The following is a 26,223-nucleotide window of genomic DNA, read 5'->3' as shown; positions in this document are numbered from 1 at the left end:
GGGCAGGGCTCTGTTGTAAGAAGTGGAAAAGTCCTTTCGTGTGATGCAGTGAGTTCTTTCTGCCCATCCACTGCATTTAACTCCAGGTCAAGGAACCAGACGATTAGCTGGAGTGACTTAGCCCTGAGGGGGACCAATGTTTTTAGCTGAGACCCCAGAGAAAGATTAGTAACAGCTTCCATTTAGAACCTTTCTTTGCAGAGCCTGAGGCTCATGGCAAACACTTTCATTAATCCTGATCTTTTCGTTAACACTGAACCTTTGTGGGGGTAGGGGAAGGGGTCAGTGCTTATTCGAGCCAATTTCCGGCTAGAACCCCGGGGACCAGAGAGAAAGTGAGTCAGTGTCTCCTGGGAGCTCAGGTGATGAGTTGGGCTCAGACCGTGGCTTTCTGAGGAACAAAGACCATCAGAACTGGAAGAGGCCCCAGGAGCCACATCTTGACCAATGTTATTTTGGAGTGGAGGAAGCTGAGCTGTCCAGACGGGGAGCAAATTGGCCACTGCTGCTCATGATGGGGACGGGACCAGAGCTGAGCCTTCCTGAATTCCAAGTCAGAAGTTTGTTTTATACCATGAAAGTCTGGATAAAGAGCACCTAGAGACCCGCTGTGGAAGATGTTAAGCCTAACCAGCGCCCTGGGAGGGGAGAAGGAGGAAGAGGCAGATGACCTGCCACTCATTGTCTCCGTCTTCGGGGGCTTGTTATGTTTTAACTAAATGATTCTCCTTTGTGTACAAGAAAAAGAATTTGTTTATTTGGTTGCTCTTGACTCCCAGCCTGGTTTTTAGAGAAATCATGGCAAAGGAGATAGGGCCATAATTCTGGATTCAGAAGGCCTGAGTTCAAGACCCAGCTCTGTGCTTTCTGACCCTGTCACCCTGGCAAGCCACTGCCTGTGTGGTAGCCACAGTTGTTTTGAATGATCAGACACCCATTTCCAACCTTCTCCTCCATCGCCAGCCTCCATCAAACAAACATGCTTGGAGAATCTAAATATTTGTTCTCTCACCTTCCCTCGCATCTAGGTGTGGCTTTTTACAAAGTTTTGGCTACACAGTCTTAAGTGGAAGTCTGCTGGGGGGTTTCTGGGAGGGCTTTTTTTTAATCTATTTTTTTAAATTGAAGTATAGTTGATTTACAATGTTGTGTTAATTTCTGCTGTACAGCAGAGTGACTCAGGTATACACATATATACATTCTTTTTAATATTCTTTTCCATTATGGTTTATCCCAGGATATTGAATATAGTTCCTTGTGCTATACAGTAGGACCTTGTTGTTTATCCATTCTATATATACTAGTTTGCATCTACTAACTCCAAACTCCCACTCCATCCCTCCCCCACCTCCCCTCCCCCTTGGCAACCACAAGTTTGTTCTCTATGTCTGTGAGTCTTTTTGTTTCTCCTGATAGAAGAGACAGACATCACTGACGCTGCTTTCTTTGCTTCTTCCTAATTGAGTGCAGATGTGATGGCTGGAGCTGAAGCAGTCACTGTGTGTCCATGGGAGAAAGGTCAAGTGAATCGTACACATGCTGGCCATACCTCCAGGTTTGTTAGATGAGAAACCCAAATTCACATTGGTGTAAGTTACTGTTGGTTTCTTGTAGCTGAAAGCATTCTTATGTGGTATAAAATAGATAAAATTTTAGGTTATCTCTAGTGAATGACTATTATTTGTCAACCCAGAATCCATTTCCCTTTCTTCCGGTAGCAGCATCCCAGTATTCCCAGGGGATCCCTTGTTCCTCTACTGTCAATCCACATGGTTGGGGGTGGAGCTGACTTCACCTCTGGCTGTACCCTAGGGTCCGTCAGAACGGTTCACACCCTCCCCTCAACCTTCGGGATAGACAGATTGAGGGATGCTTTGTGCCTTGGGCGTGGCTAGTGGCACCCAATGCCAGGACCTTTGTGATAATCCTGGGAAAGGGAGACTCTTCCCCTCAGACCTGAGAGGCTGGCTGACGCAGAGGAAAGCAGAGCGGAGAGATGGGAATGAGGTGGAGACATAACTGAATTTTAGATGCAGCCCCACTCACACTCTTCAGTTACTTGAGCTGACTCTTCCATTTCAGGAGTCCAGACTTAGTGACGAGGTGGGGCCACTTGGCTTCAAACAATAGTTGTCACCAGAGCAGGGGCTCAAATCCTTGTCAATAGTGAATCCATGTTTTGCCGAATTCTGCAGATGATCTGCTTACGAGGCAGAACGCAGTCCCCGGGCTCCTCTTCCTTATTTGCCCTGTTAACATCTTGTTCAGAAATTTACTAGAGGATTTCTGTCAAGCCATCGCCGCTGTTCCTATGCGGATCTGCCCTCTTATTAGACCACCATGCAGCAAATCGGCTTCTTGGTCTAATGGCCATAAAAGGTCTTTTCCACCTGACCATCTTCTGCATTTATTTCCCTGAGATTACATTAAAATTCCATCCTACAGCCAAGAGCTCTTGGCCCGGCACCTTCTGTTCTCAGATTCCGAGGCTGCCTGCTCCGTGTTCTTTTATTCTGTGAATGAACTTGATCTCCGTTGGATTTTGTCCCAGAGCTCCTGGTCCACTTCTCCTTGTGCCCTGAGTCTGCCCGCCCCGCCTCCAGAGGATGCTTTCCAGACCTCCATCCCCTCCTGTGATTCTCTGCACTGGCTCATTGGGTGATCCCCCTGTCCCCACCTGGGACCCCTCCAGCACCAGAAGAGGCAGAAAAGCATTTTCTTTGATAGCAAGAGGGCATATTGTAAAGCACAAGAGAAGTGAGAAAAAGCAACCATTGTCCTGTTATTTGTTAACATTTAATTTCTAAAAGTATATACTTAGGGCAAAAAATTCAAACACTGCCAGGCATCAGGGAAAACAAATGTTCCTCTCTCCCTTACGTGAGACCATCAGCCCACTCTCTGGAAGTAATTGCTGTCAGGGTTTTTTTTGTATTTGTCTAGGAACTTTCTAGATATATAGATGTGAGTACGCACACACACATAACAAATATTGAGTGTCTACCATGTGCCAGGCCCTGTTTTGTTCACTGTTTTGGGAATACAGCAGTGTACAAATCAGATAATATCCTTGACCTCATGGAACTTTCATTCTACTGTTGGGAGATAGACAATAAATAAAGAAATGCATACTATGTCAGGTATTGATAAGCACTGTAAAGATTAAAAAATGGGGTAAGGGGTAGGGAATGACAAGGTGTGTATGTGCGTGCTCTCTTAGGTAGGATGGCCTGAGGGGGGCTGTCTGAGTACTATTTGATTGAGGGAGTGAGCCAGGCAAATAGCTAGAAAAGGATGTTTCAGGCAGTGACAGGAAGTGCAAAAGCCCTGGGGTAGGATTGTATTCAGCACTGTGGAGTAGTAGCTGGTAGGAGGCCAGCAACGCCGGAGCAGGGAGCCCTGGGGAAGATGATGGGAGCCACGGAAACTTCCGTGTTGGCCACGGGAAGGACTTTTTGACTTTATTCCACGTGAGGCAGGGAAGAACTTGAGGGTTTGAGTCATGATCTGACTCACATTCTCCCAGCATCCCTCTGGCTGCAGAGTGAAGAATAGAGCCTAGATGGGGCAAGGTGAGCACAAGGAAACAGTGAGGAGATGCTCGTGGCTGGCATCAAGGAGATGGAATTGGATGCTGGGTTTGCTGCTTGATTAGAAAAGATAGTCATCAAATATCATATGATATCACTTATATGTGGAATCTAAAAAAATGATACCAATGAACTTATTTACAAAACAAAAATACACTCACAGACACAGAAAACAAAGTTATGGTTACCAAAGGGGAAAGGGAGGGGGAGGGATAAATTGGGAGTTTGGGATTAACATACACACACTACTATATATAAAATAGATAAACAACAAGGACCCACTGTTTAGCACAGGGAACTATATTCATAATAACCTATAATGGAAAAGAATTGGAAAAAGAAAATATATTTATAACTGAATCACTTTACTATATACCTGAAACTAACACAACTTTGTAAATCAACTATACTTCAATTAAAAATATGTATTTATAAAGAAAAGATAGTCATCAAAATTGCTGTAAAGATCTGAGCCTGAGCAACTGGAAGAAAGGCGTTGCCATGTGCTGAGGAGCAAGGCTGAGGAAGAAGCACGTTTGGGGTGGGGAGTGAATAGAGTTTGTTTCCAGACGTGTTAAATTTGAGAGTGATGTCAGGTGGCCGCGGCCTGCAGCAGCCTGAAGCAGGGTTTCGGTTCCCAGCCAGAGACTGAGGTCGGGTCGCGGCGGTGAGAGCACCAAATGCTAGCCACTCGACCAGTGGCCAGTGACAAGGCCCTGGCCCTTCGGCTTTGCAGAAAAGAATTCCCACAAAGATGGAAAGTAGTGAAAGAAGTAAAGTGTTTATTAGAAGAAAACAGAGTACAGTACGTGGGGATAGACACACGGGGGGGCTCAGAGAGGGAGAGAGTCGCGCTCTCGTGGTAGTTTAAATCACTTATTTGGGGCATTTCTTCTGGGTTTTCTTTGGCCAATCCTTTCGATTTGCCTGGTTCAGAGTCCGTATTTGGTACACCTCAGGATCCTCCCGGGTGTGCGCGCCTCTCTTAGCCAAGATGGAGTCTACTGAAGAGGCCTGTGGGTAGCTAGCATCACTTACTCTGGGGTGGCGCCCCCTCCCGTTTGACCTCCAAGGAGCTCTTCTGTGCATGTGTAGTGGGGGAGGTCTCCTGACTTGGAGGATGAGGAATATGTGGTCTCATGTTCTATCTGGGCAGGGCCCAGCCTCCTCCCTCGATTGTCCGGCTGTTTTCGTCTTGGAGTATCGGTCCACAGAGAACGAACTCCAACTGTTTGCCCCGGAGGCCCACCTATCTCCTGCCTCAAGATGACATTAGACAGTCAAGTGGAGGTGTCAGGAGCACTCAAGGAAGAAGTCTAGATGAGAAGTTCATGTGGGCGTTATGGTGGATGGTAAGCATGGCATGCACTTTGTAGCTCTTCCTGTCAAGAGGAGGACTGTTTTCCCACCCCTTGAATCCGGGCTGGCCTTATGACTTGCTTTCAGCAGTGGACGCAGTGGAAGTGAGAAGTGAATTCTCAGGCCAAGCCTCAAGAGCCCTTGTACCTTCTGCCTTTGTGCTGTTGGAATCCTGTGACCACACTACGAGGAAGCCTGCTGAGGCCCAGTCACCCTGTGGCCTCAGCTAACAGCCTACCAGGCCCAGGCCTGTCTGTGAGTAAGGCCACCTGAGATTCCCCCGGTGGCCACTGACCAACTAGCTGACCGCAGACACATGAGCAGGCCCAGCCGAGATCAGCTAAGTCAGCACCGACTAGGCCAGGAGCCCGGTCAAGCCCGAGCCAAAGAAATCATTATTTCAAGCAACTAAGTGTTGGTGGGATTTATTACGGTGCAGAAACCATCACATTCTGATGATGTGTTTAAATATCAGGATATCTGATCTGTTTCTTACTCAACTGAGCCCAGGATATTGTTCTGAAACATGCCTTTTCCATTCAGTGATGTGTCTAATGACAGTTTCCCATGAGGTGTATTTCAGTCTCTCTCATTATGTTTTTCTTTTTTCTTTTTTTTTAAACTTATTTATTTATCTATTTTGGGCTGTGTTGGGTCTTCGTTTCTCTGCGAGGGCTTTCTCTAGTTGTGGCAAGCGGGGGCCACTCTTCATCGCGGTGCGTGGGCCTCCCACTATCGCGGCCTCTCTTGTTGTGGAGCACAGGCTCCAGACGCGCAGGCTCAGTAGCTGTGGCTCACGGTCCCAGTTGCTCCGCGGCATGTGGGATCCTCCCAGACCAGGGCTTGAACCCGTGTCCCCTGCATTAGCAGGCAGATTCTCAACCACTGTGCCACCAGGGAAGCCCCTCTCTCATTATTTTTAACAGCTGGATGAATATGCTATAGTCAGTTGTCTCAACCAGTGTCTTATTTTGGTGGTTTCCAGGGTTTGCTGTCACAAAGCCTTGGTGAACATTCTTATAGACAGTATTTATATCCATGTGTATTTATCAGATAAGTTCTTGCAAAAACAATGACTGAGTCAAAGAGATGTGCATTTAGAATATGAGTAGTTGTGAAGTTATCGTCCAAAATAATTTATTAATTTATACTTCCTTCTATATGAGAGTGACTTTCATCAAGCCCTTACCAACACTTTGAAATATTTGCCAGCCTGAAAGGTAAAAAAAATGTATTGCATTACTGTTTTACTTACTTTTTCTTTTTGCGGTACGCGGGCCTCTCACTGTTGTGGCCTCTCCCGTTGCGGAGCACGGGCTCCGGACGCGCAGGCTCAGCGGCCATGGCTCACGGGCCTAGCCGCTCCAGGGCATGTGGGATCTTCCCGGACCGGGGCATGAACCCATGTCCCCTGCATCGGCAGGCGGACTCTCAACCACTGCGCCACCAGGGAAGCCCTACTTACATTTTTAAATGATGGATGGGGTTGAGACTATTTTTGTATGTTTAGTATCTATTTATATGTTTTTCCTGGGAATCTCTTATTTCTGCTCTTTGCCCATTTTGTGTCTTGTTTAGCCTTTTAAACAACTGAACCATCAAAGGTCAATGAATATTAAAGAAATGTTACTGTATTTCTAAACACTTTCTAGATGTAGACTTTTAAACTTGAGTTCTAGAGGAGTTTGAAAGGCAATAAATAGGTGTTTTACAAGTACAAAACACTTGGCTATATCATCTAATATAATCTCATAGCTAACTTCTGAGGCAGGTCCTGGTATCCCCAGAGAGATTAAGTAACTTTTAGGTCAGGAAAAATTGTGAAAGACTTTGAAATAAGCATAAAAAGATTGTTCTGTCTAGCGCACTCTTCCAGAATTTCTGCCCCTTTCATTGTCTGTGAGCTATTTTTCCACTCTGTATAATTGTTGGAAACTGGCACTAATGCAAATGATACTTGTCTATAGAAATGCAAATGAATTGTGCCTGGTGGAGATGCCATTGATTACTTCCCTGTGGCCATTGACCCTTTCTGTCTCTGTAATTCATTTCAGCATTCCTGATTGCCTCTGCTTGTGTCTGTTCTTTGAATTCTCCTTTGAACTGTTCTGATGTCTTACTGGTTCCCCCATTAATTATGAGTTAGATAAAACGTTGGCACGTGTTCATTTTATATTTATATGATCGTACTGAAACCAGGGGGGCAGGGGGCAGGGCACAACCTTTAAAAGAATGAGATAGCCGTTGAGGATATGACGTAAACTGGTTAGAACCAATTAGGTCCAAAGTGGTGGAAGATTCGACTTCCAGTAGACCTTGAGCCTCATTATATGCTCATTGTAATATATTAGCATACGCTAAACGAGACTCCCACCAGTGCCATTACATAGAAGGCCAAAAAGTGGGCAGTGGCCCAATTCCTGGAAATCCCCACCCCTTCTCCAAAGTAGTTGGAATAATCCTTCCACTCATTAGCCTATGAAATTACCCAGCCCATAAAAGTTAACCACCCTAGTTTCTCTCTCCCTCTTTCTTAGGCTTTTCAGCACAGAGTGAGGCTGGCCTTCTAACTAGGCCCCTTACACAAGTCCTGGGGAGTTAAACTCTGAAAAGAGCTTACTCTCTAACCCTTCATTCAAACTAGAAATGACAACATCTCTCCCCAAGCCAGCAGAATAACCAAAGACACTAAATTCTGTTTAAATTTTTAAAGAAATGTTTCTATATTTCCTTCCCTCTTTAGGACATTCATATCAAAGCCAAACAGAATGTGTTAGACATGGGCCTTGTGCAAAGTCATTGAGCGAATGTTCTGCTTGCAGGGGGAGGTCAGTACCATTCCTTCCACCAACCTGGACTGAGCTTCAGGGCACAGAGCCTCAGCTGTTCATGTCAATATCCAGTTCCATTTATGAAGTGCTCAGTAGATGAGCACTTATGAATGAATGAACAAACCTCTCCTTAGTCTCCTCTGTGCCTCTGTTCTCACCATAGTTCATCTCACCAAAGTAAGGGCCAGAAGGACCCTCAGAAGTCACCTTGTCCAACTGCCTGTTTTACAAATGAGGCCCAGAGGAGGTGAGTGACTGGCTGGAGGTCACACAGCAAATTAGAGGAAGTACAGGTGCAAGAGGATGACCTCTTCCTTCCAGAGATCATCCTGAGACCTCCCACAGTGTCTGTCGCCTGAAGCAGGAGGGTGACATTGGCCAGGAGAGATGAGAGCTTCCTTTATTGGTCACCTTGCCGCTAAGTCCGATGCAACCTTCCAAGGGACAACCTCAGGGTGGCTTCCTGGGCTGTGGGTTGTCTTTGGAGCGTGAGATTGATTCCCCCAGAGACCTGGGCAACTTCCCGCCACCTGCCTTCACCTGGAGAAGAGAGCAGCTCCACTAAGGAGAGGATGTCTGGTCCCTGTGTGGAAGTGGCACAGATGTTGCCCCATTTGGGGTGCGGAGGTGCGAAAAAAGCAAAGTGCAGGGATGCAGGTCTGCTGGATGATGAGAGGGCCCGGGAGAGGCTGTGTCTCCCACGGGTGGCATGGCAGGAGGGCGATCCGGGTGGGGAGCCAGGCAGAGGCCAGCTGACCTTGAGCCGGTAAATAGCAACCTGTGGGAGGAGCCAGCCTGGGCCGTTCAGGGGGCAGCAGCATGGGGCCCTGTCACAAGGAGAGGCCAGGAGAGAGAAGTGAGCCCTGAACTTTACCCTGGGCTGTCCCTCGGCTTCCCAACCTTTCCCCGTTACTCTCGGGCAGCTCGGAGTGGGTAGGGGGACCAACTTGGGGAGCAATGTGTGCCCAGGGGGGCCAGGAAACATCGTCCCCATCCCGTCATTTACAGCAACTGTTTGTTGTGGAAAAGTCACTTTGCTTCTCAGAGTCGAGTTTCTGCATTAGCAAAAAATGGATAAATTAAAAATCTTACCTCATAGGGTCACTCATGGCTTTGTACAAACCGTTACCCATAGGAGTGTCTATTCGTGTACTGCTGCCGCCCCTCTGTTTGGCATCTGGTACACATTCCAAATCTGTGTTGACTCAGTGGACAGCTAAACCTTAGGGAGCATTTCCTAGGTGATGAGCGGTCGTTTCATCCTCATCAAATCTCTGACTGTCCTCTGAGGGGCACAGTGACTCTTCCAGGCCACACTGCTGCTAAGCGCAGAGCTGGGATTCGAACCGGTGCCACCTGACTCCCCAGCCAGTGGGCTCGACCTCCACGCACCGCCCTTTACTCTGTGATCCTGCTCCACAAACTGGGAAGTTTTGCATAAGTAATACATGTGGGTCCCCGGAGGAGGGAGAGGAGTGTGATTGGCACTCAGTGGAGGAGGACACGGGGACAGAGGCAGCGACTTCCCCAGCATCCGGGCCTATCTTTCTAAAAGAATTGTCGTTGCACTTTTTACTGCAGACAGAGCTCCGGAGGTCCCCAGCCACACCCCATCTCCCGCCCTCCGCCTCAGCCACTCACGACCACGTCTGGGTTTGTGGGCGGGGCCAAGTCGGCCTCGCTGGGCTGCGGCGAAGCCCCAAGGCTGCTGGTCTTCTGCTTCCGCCATTTGGCTCGCTGATTCTGGAACCAGATCTGAGATGGAGGCGAGAGAGGATGGAGATAAGCAAAAGGGATTTTCTCCATCTAGTTCCTCCCTCCAAAATGCATAATGACGGCGCCTTCCAAGGGACCAACCCTTTACAGTAGGCATCCAGGATTTCTTTGGATCTGATCTGCCTTGAGAGAGGGGGCCGGGGATCACAACCTTCAATACCTGCAGGGGTGTGGGCTCGTGGGATGGGGTGAAGCAGCTGGGTGCCATGTAACTGGGAGTGGTGGAGTCTGCGGTGAACAGTGGCTAAAGGGGGCAGCTTCTCAGCTTTAGCCAACAGTCACCATGTGGAAATGTGAGGCCAGCGTTGCAAGCTCATCCAACTTCTAAGGCAGAAATCTTGATTTTTATGTGAAAGCGCTGAGGTTTAAGATACCGTGCAGTTCAAATAAAACCCATCTAGGTTCTTTCCTGCTGGTGGGCCACCGGTTTGCAACCCCGTTGGGCCCCGTGGCATCTGTAGGTTGGTTGAATGTTGGCGGTTCCCTGTGTTCACAAGTGCCCTGATTGTCCATGACATGCTGCCATCTGCACTTGGTCATACTGCCGAGGCAGATGCTGAATTCTGGGCATTACACTAGATGCAGACGCTACCCACCTAGCTGGTGACTGTTTTCAAATAGGAAGAAAAAGGGGAGAAGTCCAGACAGGGGCGGTCGTTCACCAGAAGAACAGTAGGTTCCAGTGAAATGAAGGGTGGAATGTTGACATAGACCCTGGAGCAGATTTTGAATTCGAATGAGTCCATCATATATTTTTTTTAATTTTTATTGAAATATAGTTGATTTACAATGTTGTGTTAGTTTCAGATGTACAGCAAAGTGATTCAGTTATACATATACATATAAATATATATATTCTTTTTTAACGTTCTCTTCCATTATAGGTTATAAGATATTGAAAGGTGGATGGGGGGAGGGATAAATTAGAAGGTTGTGATTAACATATACACACTACTATGTATAAAATAATCAACAAGGGCCTACTGTGTAGTGCAGGGAACTCTACTCAATACTCTGTAATAACCTATATGGGAAAAGAATCTGAAAAAAGAATAGATATATGTTTATGTACAATTAAACCACTTTGCTGTACACCTGAAACTAACACAACATTGTATATCAAATATACTCCAATATAAAATTTAAAAAATTATATTGTTCTGTTTTTCAAGAATTGCTTTTTTGTTTATTCATTAAAAGTGAAATTATAAAAAAAAAGATATTGAGTATAGTTCCCCCATTATATTTGTTAAAAAAAAATGAAGAGTGATTTAGAAAACTGTTTTAGAGAGAGTGCCAACATGTAACAATTGGATTTGCTAGAGCAGTTCTTGCAGGACTGGGGATAAGCAGAGGGCGAGGCATACCCCTAGTGAATGACAAGGGGCTACTGTATCTCTAACCACAGAGGAAGCCATAGACACTTGGGGGGAAAAAATGACAGATCACAGATTAGGTCTCTGACCATGGAGGGTCCTTGCCACCTCTCTGTGCTGCCTCCAAAGTGATGCCCATGTGTTCTAGGTCAGGGGTTGGCAAACTAGAGCCTTGGGCTTTCTCTGGCCTCCTACCTGTATTTGTACAACCCTTGTGCTAAGAATGGTTTACACATTTTTAAATGGTTGGGAAAAAAATCTAAATGAGAATAATATTTGGTAACACATGCAAATGATACAAAATTCAAATTTTGGTGTGACGTTATGGCCCTCCAAAGCCTAACTTAATTAGCATCTTGTCCCTTACAGAAAAAGTCTGTTGAGCCCTGGTCTAGATTTTCAAGACCTATTTTGTGAATGAGGCTGTGTGGTGAACGATGTTCTGGAGCTACAGCCAAGTACAGAAGGAGGGAGTGGAAGCAGATATCTATGCTACCTCCGTGTCCATCCCCCAAGGTGAGAAACCATCTTATAACTATGGTGGCCTCATTTCCTGGAAGATGATATTTGGCCAGTATAACTGTACTCATGGGATAAAGCCAATGGAAAATTTCTGATGGGACAGCCCTAGAGGGTGCAGGATACATGGGATCTTACCCATGGCCCCAAGTGCACTGAGGTGGGGGGCCGAGGGTGGGGATGGCTGTACCTGTACCCGAGCTTCTGGGAGGTTGATCCTGGCTGCCAGCTGGTTGCGGACGTAGGCATCAGGGTAGTGGGTAAAGTGGAAGATCTTCTCCAGCTCATGCAGCTGCTCTGTGGTGAAGGTGGTTCGGATCCTCCGCTTGCCCTTCCTCTCCTCTGGATGGAAGAGGGTCCAAGTTGGGTTAGTGACCTTGGTCTCAGTGAAGCTTTTGTGCTGTCTTGTTCTACCTGTTCAACCCCTGTTGCCACTACTTGGCCTCTAGCTCCTTAGGTTTGGAGTTTTACAAGATTCTCTTTCCTAGAAACTCTGCTCCTAGGCTGACCCCACTCTCCCATCCATCCTGGACAGTGTGGCCAAGATGACCTTCTAGAAACTTCTTTGTCCTTTCTGCTGCTCAGATGCCTTCAGACAAATGTCCCTTGTCTGTAACAAGGAATGGTAAACCACAGCTTGGGGGCCACATCTGGGCCACTGTTTGTTTTTAGAAATAAAGTTTTATTGGAACACAGCCTGACCCATGGGTTTATGTATTGTCTATGGCTGCTTTGGGCAGCCCTAGGCGACTTTATGTGGCAGAGTTGAGTCGTCGAAACAGAGACTGCAAAAGCTAAAATAATTACCATCCAGCCCTTTACAGAAAAAGCACAGCAGTCAGCCCCTGACAGCCTGTTTCCAGCCACATGACTAGTCTCATGCCCACTCAGAGCCGCTGCATCACAGGTGGGGTCCTAGTGCAAAAGGAAAATGTGGGTTCAGAAAGAAAGCTTTTTCCTTTCTTCCTCTCTCTCTCTTGACTTGTCAGGGTGGTTTTTTATTTGCTACTTAAGGCCCTGCTCCCTTGGGCACAGGGATACTAATAGCATGAGTGTGGACTCTCACAGGGCCCACCCTTCAACTTGGTGTCAGGGTGCCTGTGCCTGACCTTGACCCTCCTCACATCCGTGCCCTTCCCTCCCCAATACCCCCAACACAGACGACAGAGGAGGCAGCAGTCACTGGGTAGGGGCGGGGAAACAGGTGGCTGAGAGCCCATCCCAGGGAAGCAGGGAGGCGGTGAGAGGGGCGCTGAGCCTGAGCTGAGGCTCCAGGCCCCTGGTACGTGCTTCGTGGTTCCACTGGATTGCGCTTGCGAAACACAGATTCAAACATAAAATCGTTAAGAATTTCAAGAGGGTGACCATGAGCTTTAACCCGCAAGTGCCAGGCCTCCTTCTGAGCGCAGGGCCCTGTGCAACTACACTGGTCACACAAAGGCCCATGAAGCTAGGCCTGCGTGCCTGTGTGCGTGTGTGTGTGTTTGTGAGAGAGAGACGGGAAATCAGGTATTCAGTTTGGACGTGTTAAATTTGAGATGCCTGTTGGCTATTCAAAGCAAATGATCAAGTAGGCAGATGCTTATGTGTTTGGAGCTCAAAGAGGATCTCGGGACTGAGGTTCACATTGGGGACTCATCAGCGTATATTTGGCCTTTGATCTCATGAGAGTGGGTGAGATCACTTAGGCAGGAGGAGAAAAGTGGAGGGTCTAGGAGTGAGCCTGGGTCCGTCCACTATTTAGAGGCTCAGGAACCAATGGGGGACCCAGAAGAAATCAATGAGGGAGGCCAAGAAGGACAGGTCTCTGTGGTAGGCGACAAGTGCAGTGACATGGACACCTAGCGAAGAAACTCTTTTAAGAAAGAAGTCTCGGCTGTGTCCATGCTGTGACTGGATTAATTGCAATGAGGACAGAAAGGGGGTCCTTGAACGTGGCTGCGTGAGGACCTTAACGTTAGCAGTTCCCACAAAATAGGGGCAGCAAGGGCTCAGGGGCAGTGGGCAGAGGAGAGAAGGGGAGGGGAATTGGAGGAGACAACTGTGCACATCTTCAGAAAGGTTTGCTGGGATGTGGAGGAAATATTGCAGTTGACAGCTGGAGAGACCATGATCATGTGGTCCCAGGGATTTAAAACAAATTAACAGTATAACATCACGTCATCTCTCTAGCCAATCTCTCTCTCAGTCTATTTTTGGGGGAACCCTACCTAAGACAGAGGGAGCTCAGATCCACAAAATTCCACAGAAAACGTGGGGGAAGAGAGGTTTGGAAAGAAGGGAGTGATCACAGACTTTAAATTAGAGAGGATGAAGGGGAAGAAAAATAAGCAGCAATCAGTGTGTTTATTCAACACCTGTTAAGTACCAGGTACAGTGCTAAACCCTGACCTTGGCCTGTGTGTGTGTATATTTAGCTTGTCTTGTTCCAACACGGATTTGTGAGGCATGTGGTCCCGAATTTGGCATTCAGGACATCACTGAGGTCCACAGGAAGACTACTTGGGTTGAATTAGGATGGTCAAAGCCAAGTGAAAAAGAACAATTTTGTGTTATCCACAAACACACTAAATACAGTGTCTCTGATACTGGGTAGGAACTTCAACAAGTATATGTTGTATTAAATTGGATGCGGTGTGAGTGGTTGGGGTGAAGTCAAGGCGGTGAGGAAAAGAAGAACTTTTATGTCGAGAAGGTTCGAAAAAGGCTAGAGGGAGGTTGGGGAAAAGTCTGGAGTGCGGCCTGGAGCATATATCTAAAGCCTCTCAGGAGGAGAAACTGAGGAAGAAGAGTGAGGGCTTTGGCGGATGCTTGATGGAGCAGGGCTGCGGGGCAGGCTGGTCAGAGGTGCTCATTATACCTGGCGTTGAGTTGTTCAGGACAGGACAACGGGAGCTCAGGTCATCAGCAGAGAGTGAAGGAGGTGGGAGGAATGAAGAAGGGATTTGGAAAGCTGCTCTGGAGAAGGGCGAGAGAAGCTAGGAGAGTAGGGAGGATGGAGATTCAACCAGCCTTGCTGTACCTCCTGATGAAACCAAGGGACGGTGAACATTGGAGGAAGCACCAAACCAGGTGGGGCAGGTTTGTCTCTCTGACCATGGACTTCTGAGGCCAGGGTTACAATTCTAGTCTGACTTGCAACAAAGACCACATGATGCAATTTTAGGAATAGTAGGAAAGGTACACGGCCCCCCTCCCCCCACAGATCACCTTCACTTTTGGGGCCAATTCCTACCATTCTAGTTGACCACCATGGCTCCTGATTTCTTTCTCACTCCTGTAAGAAAAGTCTGCTCTCAGAAATGATGGTGAATCTAGGTACGTCCTGTCCTAGCATCCCTCACGCACATTGGCAAGACTCAAACCCTCTGGGGAAAGAAGCCTGCTGTTCTCTGTGTCTGTGTCTGTGTCTCTCCACTGTGGGCTCCTGGAGGGCAGGGACTATACATTGGACTTGCTGAGTAACTGGCACCTATCGGGAGCTTCATAATTATTTGCTTTAAATGAATAAAGGTGAAGTTTAGGCTCTGTTCTCAACCCATTCGGCAGATAAGACACTGTCACAAGAAACAACGCGGAATGATTTGTCTGGACTCTTGTGCACTGTCAGATGTCACAGGTCGGGAGAGAGCAGAATTAGCTGGAAAGGAGGGGTGGGGATCTTGAGGTCTCCTTACTTCCACTCAGTCCGCTTTCTTTTTCCCCCCAAAAGAGGTAAAACGACCACAAACTATGAGCTGGAGTAGACACGGTGAAAAATGGATTTCACTTGTGACCGTTTAACAGCTGAAGAGATCAATTAACTTTTATGTGTGTGTGTGTGCTTATTATCCGTCCTGCTATCATTGGACAGTAGAAAACCCACTAAGCTGGATGTCAGAAGTCCTAAGCTCTGTTCCTGGCTCCAGTCTACAGCTTGGGCCATGTTTTATTTACTCTCTGGGCCTCAGTCTTCCCATCTGTAGAAATGGGCGAGGAGAGAGGGTTTGAATGATCAAATCGCTAAGGCCCTGACACGCTGTAATTCTTTTTCTCTTCAGTTGGAGGCTGAATGGCTTAAAAGGCCTGGCCTTGGGCTTGCCTGGTGGGTGAAAGGAGAGGGCCAGAGAGGAGAGATTTCTGCTGAGGATAACTCTCCCGGCTGAATTGCTCCTGCATCTCTGAGAATCAACAAGTGCATTTCATAGTCTGCCTTTGGTCTCACCCCTCCTGACTACCCCTCGTTTTTGTTAGTCCATTTTTTTTTCCCTCAAAGTACTTTTACTCATTTTTCTGACTCTTGGAAGCTTCTTGGGAGTCCTGGACAGTGAGGTTTCAAACATGATTACCCCCTAGAGTAAGCTATTGGATTGTGAACCAGCTGATGTGATCTAATTTCTCTCCTTCTCTATCCCCTTTTCCCTCCTCAAGTCCACCCTACTTTTTAAATTTAAAAAAAGAGATATTTATTCTATATTTAGAGCTGGTGGTGTATTTAAGGGATAGAGCCAAACCCAGCCAGAACTGATGTAGAGAGAAATGGCAAGCCATGCTGAAAGTATCTCATTCATTCATTTATTCACGAGGTCAGCATGTTAGATGATATTAGTGATACAGGGCAGTTCTATAGAAAATTGCAAAAAAATTTCACAGAATGGAAGATTCCAGGTTGGACGGGCAAACTGAGATCAAGGACAGCATGGATCTGGGATTCTTCTGGGAATACAGAGCTTTGGAATAGAGGATACTGAACAGAAAACGTAGGGTGCTGAACTGGAATACAGGAAAGTAGGCAATGTGGAGAACAGAGGATTAGAAACAGAATGTAGATTGTAGTAGAAATAAGCCATCTCCTCCTTTTTCCCCAGAAGGAAAGTTAGGCAAACAAGGGCTCATGACTAAGCATGAGCCTTAATAAAATGATTATTTCAAGTTTCCATTTGTGTAATTAAGGGAGCAGCTATTAGGATATATATGGCTTTCCCGTATTTCCTGTAGGACCAGAAGGGCATTGTTTGGAGATAAGGTGAAGAGGAAAAGATCTGAACCCTATCCTGCAAAATAATTGGGGAGGGGCTGCTTGGCAAGTTATGGGCCAGTAAGAAAAATATTGTTCTCATTAGCTTTGAACTATACATTCTCAGGATAAATGTTTATTCTTGAGAGATGATGATAATGATGGTGATGGGATCTATGTGTATGTGCCCAACAGCTGTAGTGACTTCTCTTGTGAAGAAAGAGGGGTGTCTAAAATTCACATGGTTGGCGAGATGGAGGCTGAGCCCCAAGTGGACCGGGCTGCAGGACTCAAGGGCCAAAGCCCCTCCCCTAAGACTGAGCATGGTTTCTTGGGGTGTCAATAGTCAAACACTGATTGTCCCCGTCCAACTCTTCTTGGGATGTTATTTGAGACTGAATATCCCTAAATTGGAGAACTATAAAAAGGAGTGGTAGGGAGAGGGGTCCTGGAGTTGAGATAACCCCCAGTGAGTGGGGGTCCCTGAAATATGACTAGTGACACCCCACCAGAAGAGCCATTTTGGGAGACAGATAGACTTGGACCTGGAGCTAGGGAAACAAGGTTAGGATCTAAGGCTGGACCTTGTTAAAATTTTAACTCCTTAGGTCTTCCTCGTTCAATATGGTAGCCACTATCTACTTGTGGCTGTTAAAATAAAATAAAATATACAGTTCCTTAGTCACACTAGGCATAGGTCAATAGCCACATGTGGCCAGTGGCTACCATATTGGACAGCACAGATATAGAACATTTCCATTATCAGAGAAAGTTCTATTGGATAGTGAGTGCTACCTTACTGGTTTTCTCATTGGGTTCTTGAACAAGTCATACTCTGGGTCTCACTTTACGTCTCTTCTCGTGTTGCAGTTTCCTCTAATTGCCACGTTTGTCTAGGAAGGAGAGTATCTATCAGTCATAGAGCTGACTTTGATGGTGCTGGGAAAACTGGAAGTACAGGGAAAGTGAGAGGAAGGGAAGACTGGCCCAGGCCCATCTCTCTGCTGGTGACTGGGGAGAAGGAACGTGTCCAGTGGAGAGGATGGTGCCCTGGAGCTCCGGGTGGTGACTCAGAGCACAGTGACCTGCCCATGGTCCACAGGGCAGGGAGGATGGGGGAGAGCAGAATCTGAGGGGCTGGCTCAGGAAGTATGAAGGTCAACACTTCAGTTTTCCCATCAAATGCAGGAGGAGGCTGCTCTAGGAAAGGAGTGAGAGGGCCAGGAAGCCTGATGCTTGGGTTACAGACCACAGTAGGTGATGAGAGAGATGAAGCAGGGGAGGGAGGCAGAACAGCATAAATGGAATGTGGAACTGAGAAGGCAGAACACAGGACTCTGTAGGTAGAATTTTGGAACCAGAAGGAACCTCATTAAACAGGAAGCTGGAAGTACCAGTTCATGGTTGGAGCGCCATTGCATGGGATGAATCTTAATCATGGGGAAGGGCTGGGCCCCGGCTCAGAGAGGACGATGGGGAGTGTGGAGCCCCATCCAAGGGCACCCGGGAGAGGGTGGGGAGACGGGGCAGGAAGCGGGCAGGGAACTGCCGCCCCTTTCAAGTTGCCCCTCACCCGGTTATTAATTGTTGGAGCTGTGAATCCCACTTCAGTGGGTCTTCAAAGAGAACGAGTCAGCAGAACTTAATTAAACCTGAGACGTTTAGCACATTGATCATAAGAAATACACAATTTACACAGGTGATTAGGTCACCTAATTATAAACGGATGGTTTTCCGTGCATGGCTCCCTCCCCTGATGGCTCCTTCTCTGCGGTCTGCTAATTGGCCGCTCAGCTAAGGCCCCGGGGGCTTTGCAGCTGCGCTGAGACTCCGGAAACGGGCCTTGTCCTTGTCTTCCCAAGGCAGCGGGTTCTGCAGGATGGAGATCCAGGCTCCCCTTGGGGCCCTCCTGCAGGGTGAGGACACCTGAACAGGACAGGTGGGGTGCAGGGAGGTGCCTCCCAGGGAAGAGATGCTCTGGCCTCTTCCCTCCGGGTGTGGTCCTGGACTTCTACAGTTCCCTGTGCCCACAGCATGCAAGGCACGCTCCTTGGCCCAGCATTCAAGCTCTTCAGGCTCCCCGCTTCCCAGGGTCATCTGCTTTCTACCCAATCATCGCTTCCATTATTTCTGCGCCACCTGATGGCTTCTAGATTCCCCAGATCAGCCATGCCTTTTTATCCTCCAGGGACTTGCTCTCACTACCCCCTACATCTGCAAGCCTGTCCTCCTCCTTTGCCTAGTAAACTCTTACTCATCCATCAAAACCCAGATCAGTCAAAGATTTCCTTCTCTCTAAGGTCTGTTGTGAATCTCCATGTGGAAACACAACAGGTTTTTTGTTTAATCGATAAGAGTGCTAAATTTCAGTGTGCAAGAAACCAGCCTCCATATTTGTACAAAAAAATCTCTCTCAATCTTCATGTATCCATGTATCAAAGTGTTAATGGTACTTACTACTGCATAGGAGATGGTAGAGTTATAGCTACATTTTCTTTTATCTTCTTTCTGTTTATCTGTATTTTTATTTTCTATAATAAACGTGGATTACTTGTATAAATAAACAACAACCCAGCGAATACAGCTAGAGTGGAAAGAGATGAGGATAAAGAAATTGCTAAAAAAAACAGCTGAGAGACCATTGGAAAGCTCACCAGCCACGGATTTGCGCCCTGTTCCCAGGGGTGACTGGGTCAGTGCCCATCCGCCCCTCAGCAGCGTGAAGATGGTTATTTTCCACATGTATGGTCTCCCTTTCATAATATTTTTTATATATGGCTCTCAGCATATGTCCCCTCATACTCTACCACACTTTTCATATGTGTTTTTTCTTTTTAAAATAGAAGTTGTACCTTTGTTTAAAGGATTTTGTGCGGGAAAGCTACAAAACAAATAGCACGAGGGCTCCTCTCTTGACACCTTGTGAGGGCACCAGAGTGTAGCCTGCTCCGTCCCCCATTCATCCAAGGTCTCTCTGACTGTGCAACTCAGCGGAAGCCTGAAATTCCCCAAACGTAGGTTTTAAAGATGCTGATGGACATAGATAAAGGGCCAAGGTGCTTAGCTTGGCACACGTGACCTCAGTCTACCTCATGCCTCTCACCTCCGCCGACATTGGTCCATGATTTCTCAACTCCAGCCACCCTGAGTTTCTTTGTTTCTCAAAAGGAATATTCCATTCTATTCCTCTGGGCTGCTTCACCTGCTTCCCTCTGCCTGGCGTGCTCTCTCCCCTCCTCTGCCTGGCTGCTATCTCAGATGCCACCTCCTTCTGAAGTCTTCCTTCAAGCAGAGTTTGTTGCTGTCTCCTCTGCGTTCTCAAAGCACTGTGTCAGGGTTGTATGTTTCTCTGTGTTGTTACAGTGTAGCTCTCGAGACAGTGTGCTTGGATTTGGGCACAGGGTACTGCAACATGGGCTGATTACATGTGCTTTCAAGGTGGCATCATATTTCAACAGTTATGAGAAGGGGTGTGTGTGTGTGTGTGTGTGTGTGTGTGTGTGTGTGTGTTTGCTTCCCTCCTGCCCTTATTCCTTTCCATTCTATACTTGTGACAATGCAGGGGAACAGACAGACGACACAAGCTGTGAAGCTAGAGGATGTTTTCTGATGTGACACAGGAAGTGTCACAGAACTTGTTTCTATTCAATGCAGGAATCCATATTCAGTTACCCTTCCTGCCGCCGAGAACTGAGGAGGAAGTTAACTAGCTCTTATCTCTGTGAAAATACATACAGAAGGCCAGCCCAAGTGCAGGTGTGCAGAGTACCCAGATTAGAGGTATCCAAAGCCCCAGGCCCTGTAAACAGGGAGAAGAGCCATTTCTGGCCAAAAAATGATTAACAACTGCTACAGTACAAGGAGTATTTGGAGGAGTAAACCTCTGTGGCAACAAGCATTGATTAAAAGAAAGGAAAAAAGGAACTTTGAGAGTTCTATATATGGAGACCGAAAGTGACCTATGAGGAGTCATAAGGAATAAGAAACCATCAACCCAGTGTGGAAGAGTGTGAGGACAAGAAGAGGAACAGCGAGAAGAAGGCTTGGCCCCAGCCCTGAGCCAGGGCTCCCCCTCCCAGGGCCCAGAGCAGAGCAGAGCCACTGCCTTTAGTTCTAGGCAGCTGGGGGCTGAGGAGGGAGGGCAGGGGAAGGAGGGAGGGGAGGGGGACAAAAGAAAAGAAAGAGGAAGGGGACAGGGAAGAGGGGGGGAAAGAGGAAAATGAGGGGGACGAAGAAGTGAGGAAAGGGGGAGTAGGTTGAACTGTGTTCCCCTCAAGAAGAAATGTCTAAGTTCTAATCCCTGGTCCCTGTGAATGTGACCTTATGTGGAAATAGGGTCTTTGCAGATATGATTAGGCTAAAGTTTTTTTTTTTTTTTTTTTTTTTTTTTTGCGGTACGCGGGCCTCTCACTGTTGTGGCCTCTCCCGTTGCGGAGCACAGGCTCCGGACACGCAGGCTCAGCGGCCATGGCTCACGAGCCCAGCCGCTCCGCGGCTTGTGGGATCTTCCCGGACCAGGGCATGAACCCGCGTCCCCTGCATCAGCAGACAAGACTCTCAACCACTGCGCCACCAGGGAAAGCCCTGCTAAGGATCTTGAGATGCGATTCTCCAGGATTTAGGGTGGGCCCTAAATCCGATGGCAGGTGACTTTATGAGAGAAAGGAGAGGAGGGTTCCACACAGACCCAGAGGCCTGTGGATGCGTCTACAAGCCGAAGACGGCTGTAGATGGTCAGCAACCACTGGAAGCTGGGAGAGAGCCATTTGAGCAGGTTTTCCCTCAGGGCCTGTGGAAGGGATCAACCCTACCAACACCTTGGTTTTGGAATTCTGGTTCTGAACTTCTAAGATAATACATTTCTGTTGTTTTAAGCCAGTCAGTTCGTGGTAATTTGGTACAATGGCCACAGGAAGCTCAGACAGAGGGAGAGGATGAGGGAAAGAAGAGGAAGAGGAGGAAGGAGAAGGGCCGCAGGGGCTTCTAAGGGGCAAAGTCTGGAGGCATTGAAAGGGCAAGAAAGACTGAAGTGGGAGAGATGCTCCATGTGCCTGGAAAGTGAGGGACAGGAGGCCGTGATGGGGATGAACCTGGGGATCGGCAGGGCCCGTCTGTGAAGGGCTTTGAATGTCACACCAGTGGGTTAGGGGTTGATGAACTACAGCCTGAGGCCGGATCTGGCCCTCTGCCTGTTATTGTAAATAAAGTTTTATTGGAAGATAGACATACCCGTTCATTTATACCTTGTCTCCTTTTCAGCTGTGATGGTAGAGTTGAGTAATTGCCACAGAGACCATCTAGCTATCAAAACTTAATGTGTGGCCCTTTGTAGAAATGCTGCTGACCACTGCAAGAAGATATTCTTCCAGGCTCAAGAATTCCACGGCGCCCCCGGCCACCTCCACCAGATAAGAGGGGCGGAAGTTAGCACCGCCCCAAGGTGGTGTTGCCTGGACTCTCATTGCTGACCCCACTTCTGCTCCAGGTGGGTGGCCACTACTTCTGGTTTTATTCACCTTTGCCTCCCCAGCCTGCCGCCTGGCCCAGAGTAAGCGCTCAGCAATGATTCACTGAGGGACTGAATGGCCCATGAATGGACAAGGGAAGATGTCTGTGTCCCTCCCAGGCCAGAAGATCCACACTGGTTTACCCACTGAAGTGGTCCCTTCTTTGCCCATCTTCCTCTCCCCTTTCCCCGCCGGGACTCGCAATTTCCCTGCAGAGGGTCACCAGTGGGACAGGTGCAGAGATGATCTCTTTCTTTCCGGGGTCTGATCCTCCAGTACAAAGTCACTTCCTCCTGACTGGGTCTCCCTGGACTTTGAGGACCCCCGAACTCTGGGGGGCTTTCCTCTCTCAGGAGGAGTGAGCGGGCAGCTGGGCTTAGCATCCCTTCAAATTGGGAGACCCTCTTGGATTTTTCCACGGAGGCTGGGGAAGGCCCAAGCCTTAGATTATGAGGGTCCCTGTGAGAGTGGGAGGCTGTGGGGAGGGACCTGGGTCCCTGCCCTGAGAAATGAGGGAGGCCCAGCACTGGCCTTGGTCTGGATCGCCGACCTGGCCCCGGATCTGGCCCGTGTTGCTCTGTAGCACCGAACAAGCCAGTTTGCCTCTCTGGACTCCAGCCTCCTCAAAAAAACGGTCCTTGGACCACCTGCGTCAGACTCACTTGGGAGAGCTTGCTAGGATAGATTCCTGGCCTCCACCCTAGACTCCACCTCCACCCTAGAGTCTTAGGTGCCAGGCCTGGAATGCTGCCTCTTCACAAGCTCCCTAGGGGATTGGGATCCTGAGGTAACGCTTTGCAGTCAACCTCCAGGAGCCCCTCTGTGAAGCCCTTTACGTGGAGACAGAGGAGTTTATTCCTCTGTTGTTATTGTTGGGACAGGGGAGGGCCCTGGATGCACCTCTTCTGTCCTGTTGCCCATTCCCTGAGGGCTCCTGCATGCTGTGTGTGTGTGTGTGTGTGTGTGTGTGTGTGTGTGTGTGAGTGTGTGTGTGTGTTTGGTGGGGAACAGGACAGAGGTGGAGAGGCATCAGCTGGGCCACCAGCACTGGCGGGGGTGGGGCCTCCTGGGGGGCAGTGAGAGGTGGAGGTGGTGAGTAGGTCCTGCCCCGCCTGGCACGGACACCCCTCTGCAGGGAGGAAGCTTCTGCCATGGAAAATGCCCACGAGTGACACCACCGAGGCTTTTGTGCAAGCAGCTTCTTGTGGAATCGGTCGTGGCATGTCGGAGCGGGGAGGGCCCTGAGGAATTTTCTAGCTCTGCTCTTTCGTGTTCCAGATGAGGAAACGAAGGCCCAGCCAGGGCAGCGGCTTGCCTGAGGTCCTCCAGTGCATCGGTGCCAGACCAGGTCTTAGAGGCCAGGTTTCTGGAATCCCAGCTTCCTGCCCTCCCCGCCCAGCCTAGCATCTCACAGACTCCAGCTCTTTGCAGTTTGTGCAAGTTACCTTTATAGTTTCTGACATGCTGGCATCTCACCTGCATTATTACTTACTTCACATTTAAACAGACTTTTTTTTTGGTTTACCTAAATAAATACATTTATTTTAAAAGAAAACCTCACATCATGACCATAAGTGGGTAAATGGTATCACGTGTCATAAATAGAAGGTTAGTGTAGAAATCATTACAGAACGATTGACATAAATAATCTTTGTAGACAGGAGTAAAGATGCAGATGTAGAGAATGGACTTGAGGACACGGGGAGGGGGAAGGGTAAGCTGGGACGAAGTGAGAGAGTGGCATGGACATATATCCACTACCGAATGTAAAATAGATAGCTAGTGGGAAGCAGCCGCATAGCACAGGGAGATCAGCTCGGTGCTTTGTGACCACCTAGAGGGGTGGGATAGAGAGGGCGGGAGGGAGACGCAAGAGGGAGGGGATAAGGGGATACATGTATACATATAGCTGATTCACTGTGTTATACAGCAGAAACTAACACACCACTGTAAAGCAATTATACTCCACTAAAGATGTTAAAAAAAAAAATCTTTGTCTGCCTGCCCCTCGAAGTCATCTTGAAAACCACCACGGCGACCCTTAGGAATCTTGGACCTGCTGAATTCCAACCCAGCAGGGAGACGGATGGATTTAGACCACATTCAGGAATACTCTAGAGTGGATGGTCTCAGACCACCAGGGTTCAGTTCTAATGCTACCCACTCTGCGGTTTTTGCAGGTGATTTGTCTTCCTGGTTTCATCAGCTCTAAGGCAGGGCTCACAACTGGATATGGATAGAACAACGGCCGTGAGATTGCCATGAGAGCCGTGGAGTACCATCCAATCTTACGACTGCTATTTTCGTAAGCGCTCACTGGGGGGTCTCCTCTGGGTCCAGCGGGATAGCTGGCGTGAAACATGCCAGCAGCTTCAGGGGGCGGTTAGAATGACTGGCCTCCTTTTTGCCATCAGCCAATGTCAGGCTAGGAGAAGGCAAGCTGCTCTGGGAGGGGAAATCAGATCTCTCTCTTTCTCCACAGCAGAGAGGACAGACATGGATTTTAGGTGGCTGCAGCAGGAGAGACTCTGGTTAGACCCTTAGAAGAACGGTTTCTGTGAATGCTCATTGCTCATTCAATTCACTGGAAGATACTAATGAACTTCTCAACATTAAGCTGGGGCCCTTTCCTATTGATAGGCTGAGCTACTGGGAAAGCTGCCAGCTCCCCGGCGACGTGTTGCCCGCCAGGGTCTTTCTCTTGGCCCGCCTCTGAGCACAATCTCCATCCTGGGAGACTTGACTCGGTTGGAGGGATTGGAGCTCCATGCTTGGTAGGAGAAGACATCACGGCCCCCCCCGAGCTTCCTTTCCTTGGATTAAAGGGGTGGAAAGGAAAGCGGACTGGGACCCTTTTGTGAGATACTCCAGGCTCATCTCCTATCAGACTCCAGTGGGCCCTCGAGACATCACCAGCTCCATTTCCTCCGTCACTCAGCCGTCTTACCAAAGGTGAAGCTGAGGCCAGGGTGGAAAGGCACTTTGCCAAGGTGGCTCAGCAGGCCGGGAGAGAGGTGACACTGACTGCTGACTCCTGACTCTTAGCGTGTGTGTGCCCTCCTCCAGCCCTCCTCCAGCTGGCTCTCAAGCAGGGGCCTGGGATCTGGTCATTGTTATTTGGAGGCAAGCCCTGGGGTGGGCACTGGCCTGGGGTGTGATCAGGGTGGGCAGATCCGGGGCACAGCTTCAGCCACTAGAGGCCGTGCAGGCTGAACTCTGCTTACGTAGGGCAAGAACACGACAGACCAAGCAGGTGTTTGGGGGCGGCTGGGTCTCGGGTCCTCTGCTTTGTGACTTGGGGGCATCACCCACCTCTTCCCTTTACAGGTGAGTTTCCACATCTGTCAAGTTATGATAATTATGCTTTTCTACTGAAGTTAAAGAAGAGACGTGCACAGCCTCTGGGGCAGTGCCGACCACATTGTAAATGCTGAAAAAATGAACGATAACTCTTAGCTGTGGCCTGGTTACAGGAACGAGCCCCAGGTCCCTGCATCCTGCAAGGAACCGAGGCTTGGTCCGCATTGGAACAGCCGCAGTGCCGGGCTGGGTAGAAGAGTATTTAAGGCTAACAGTCCAGTGCCTAACATCTCTGAATTTTGAAGGCTTCTCTTCTGTTGGGAGCAGCTTCCTCTCTGCCTGAGTGCAGCTGGGTCTTGGAGACCCAGGAGCAGATGAGAAATGGCCAGAAGACACTTACCCTGGGGCTGGTCGTGCGGGGGTCTCTCCGGCCCAGAATCTGCAGCTGCTGCTTGCCCGGTGCCCTGTCCACCTGCCCCTTCTGGCCTGACTGCATCACTCCTCTCAGCCGGCCTCTTTAAGATCTCCTCGATGGAGAAGGACAGGCCCCGCTTCTTTGGGGCCTCACAGCACCCCGAGCTCTTCCTCTCCATCCCCCCATGGAGAGCCGGGCCCACCTTGGCACCCTCTGCGGGCGGCTGCAAGCGGGACAGAGGGGCCTATGCCAGTGGAGGGTGGCGTTCTTCCTTTCCCGAAGCTCCTGGAATCAAGAGAGTGAGCAGAGGTGGATCCTCGTGTGGGATTGTCCAAGCAGGGTTATGTCTCCATGGCGACTTCCATGGGTCACCTCAGAACACCCTGGGATCAAGGAGGCAGGTCACGTTGGGAACACTGGAAGGGGCTGAACCCCGTGCCCAGGGGCTCAGAGCCCTCGCCAGCTCCACGTCGCGGGAGTCACCATTGCCAAACTGGGTTCAGTCCTACTGCAGCGAGTCTTCTCCAGGGTGGTCACCTGCACAATCCCCAGCG

The 26,223-nt window shown here is 48.7% G+C and overlaps 1 protein-coding gene across 1 annotated transcript; it reads right to left on the bottom strand.

The window, feature by feature from the left end:
* Positions 1–8,058: 8,058 nt before the first annotated feature.
* ISX (intestine specific homeobox) lies at positions 8,059–25,865 on the bottom strand (the record flags this gene model as incomplete). The annotated part of the gene is given in 6 exon segments (XM_082850460.1): positions 8,059–8,135; positions 8,321–8,417; positions 8,419–8,607; positions 9,422–9,535; positions 11,642–11,793; positions 25,655–25,865. Coding segments are annotated over 6 exon segments (822 nt in total). The 5' UTR covers positions 25,848–25,865.
* Positions 25,866–26,223: the final 358 nt, after the last annotated feature.

Source organism: Leucopleurus acutus (genome assembly GCF_964270905.1).
Source record: "Leucopleurus acutus genome assembly, chromosome: 11".
NCBI classification, from domain to species: domain Eukaryota; kingdom Metazoa; phylum Chordata; class Mammalia; order Artiodactyla; family Delphinidae; genus Leucopleurus; species Leucopleurus acutus.
The sequence above is the reverse complement of the archived record's forward strand: the minus strand, read 5'-3'. Positions and strand labels throughout refer to the sequence as shown.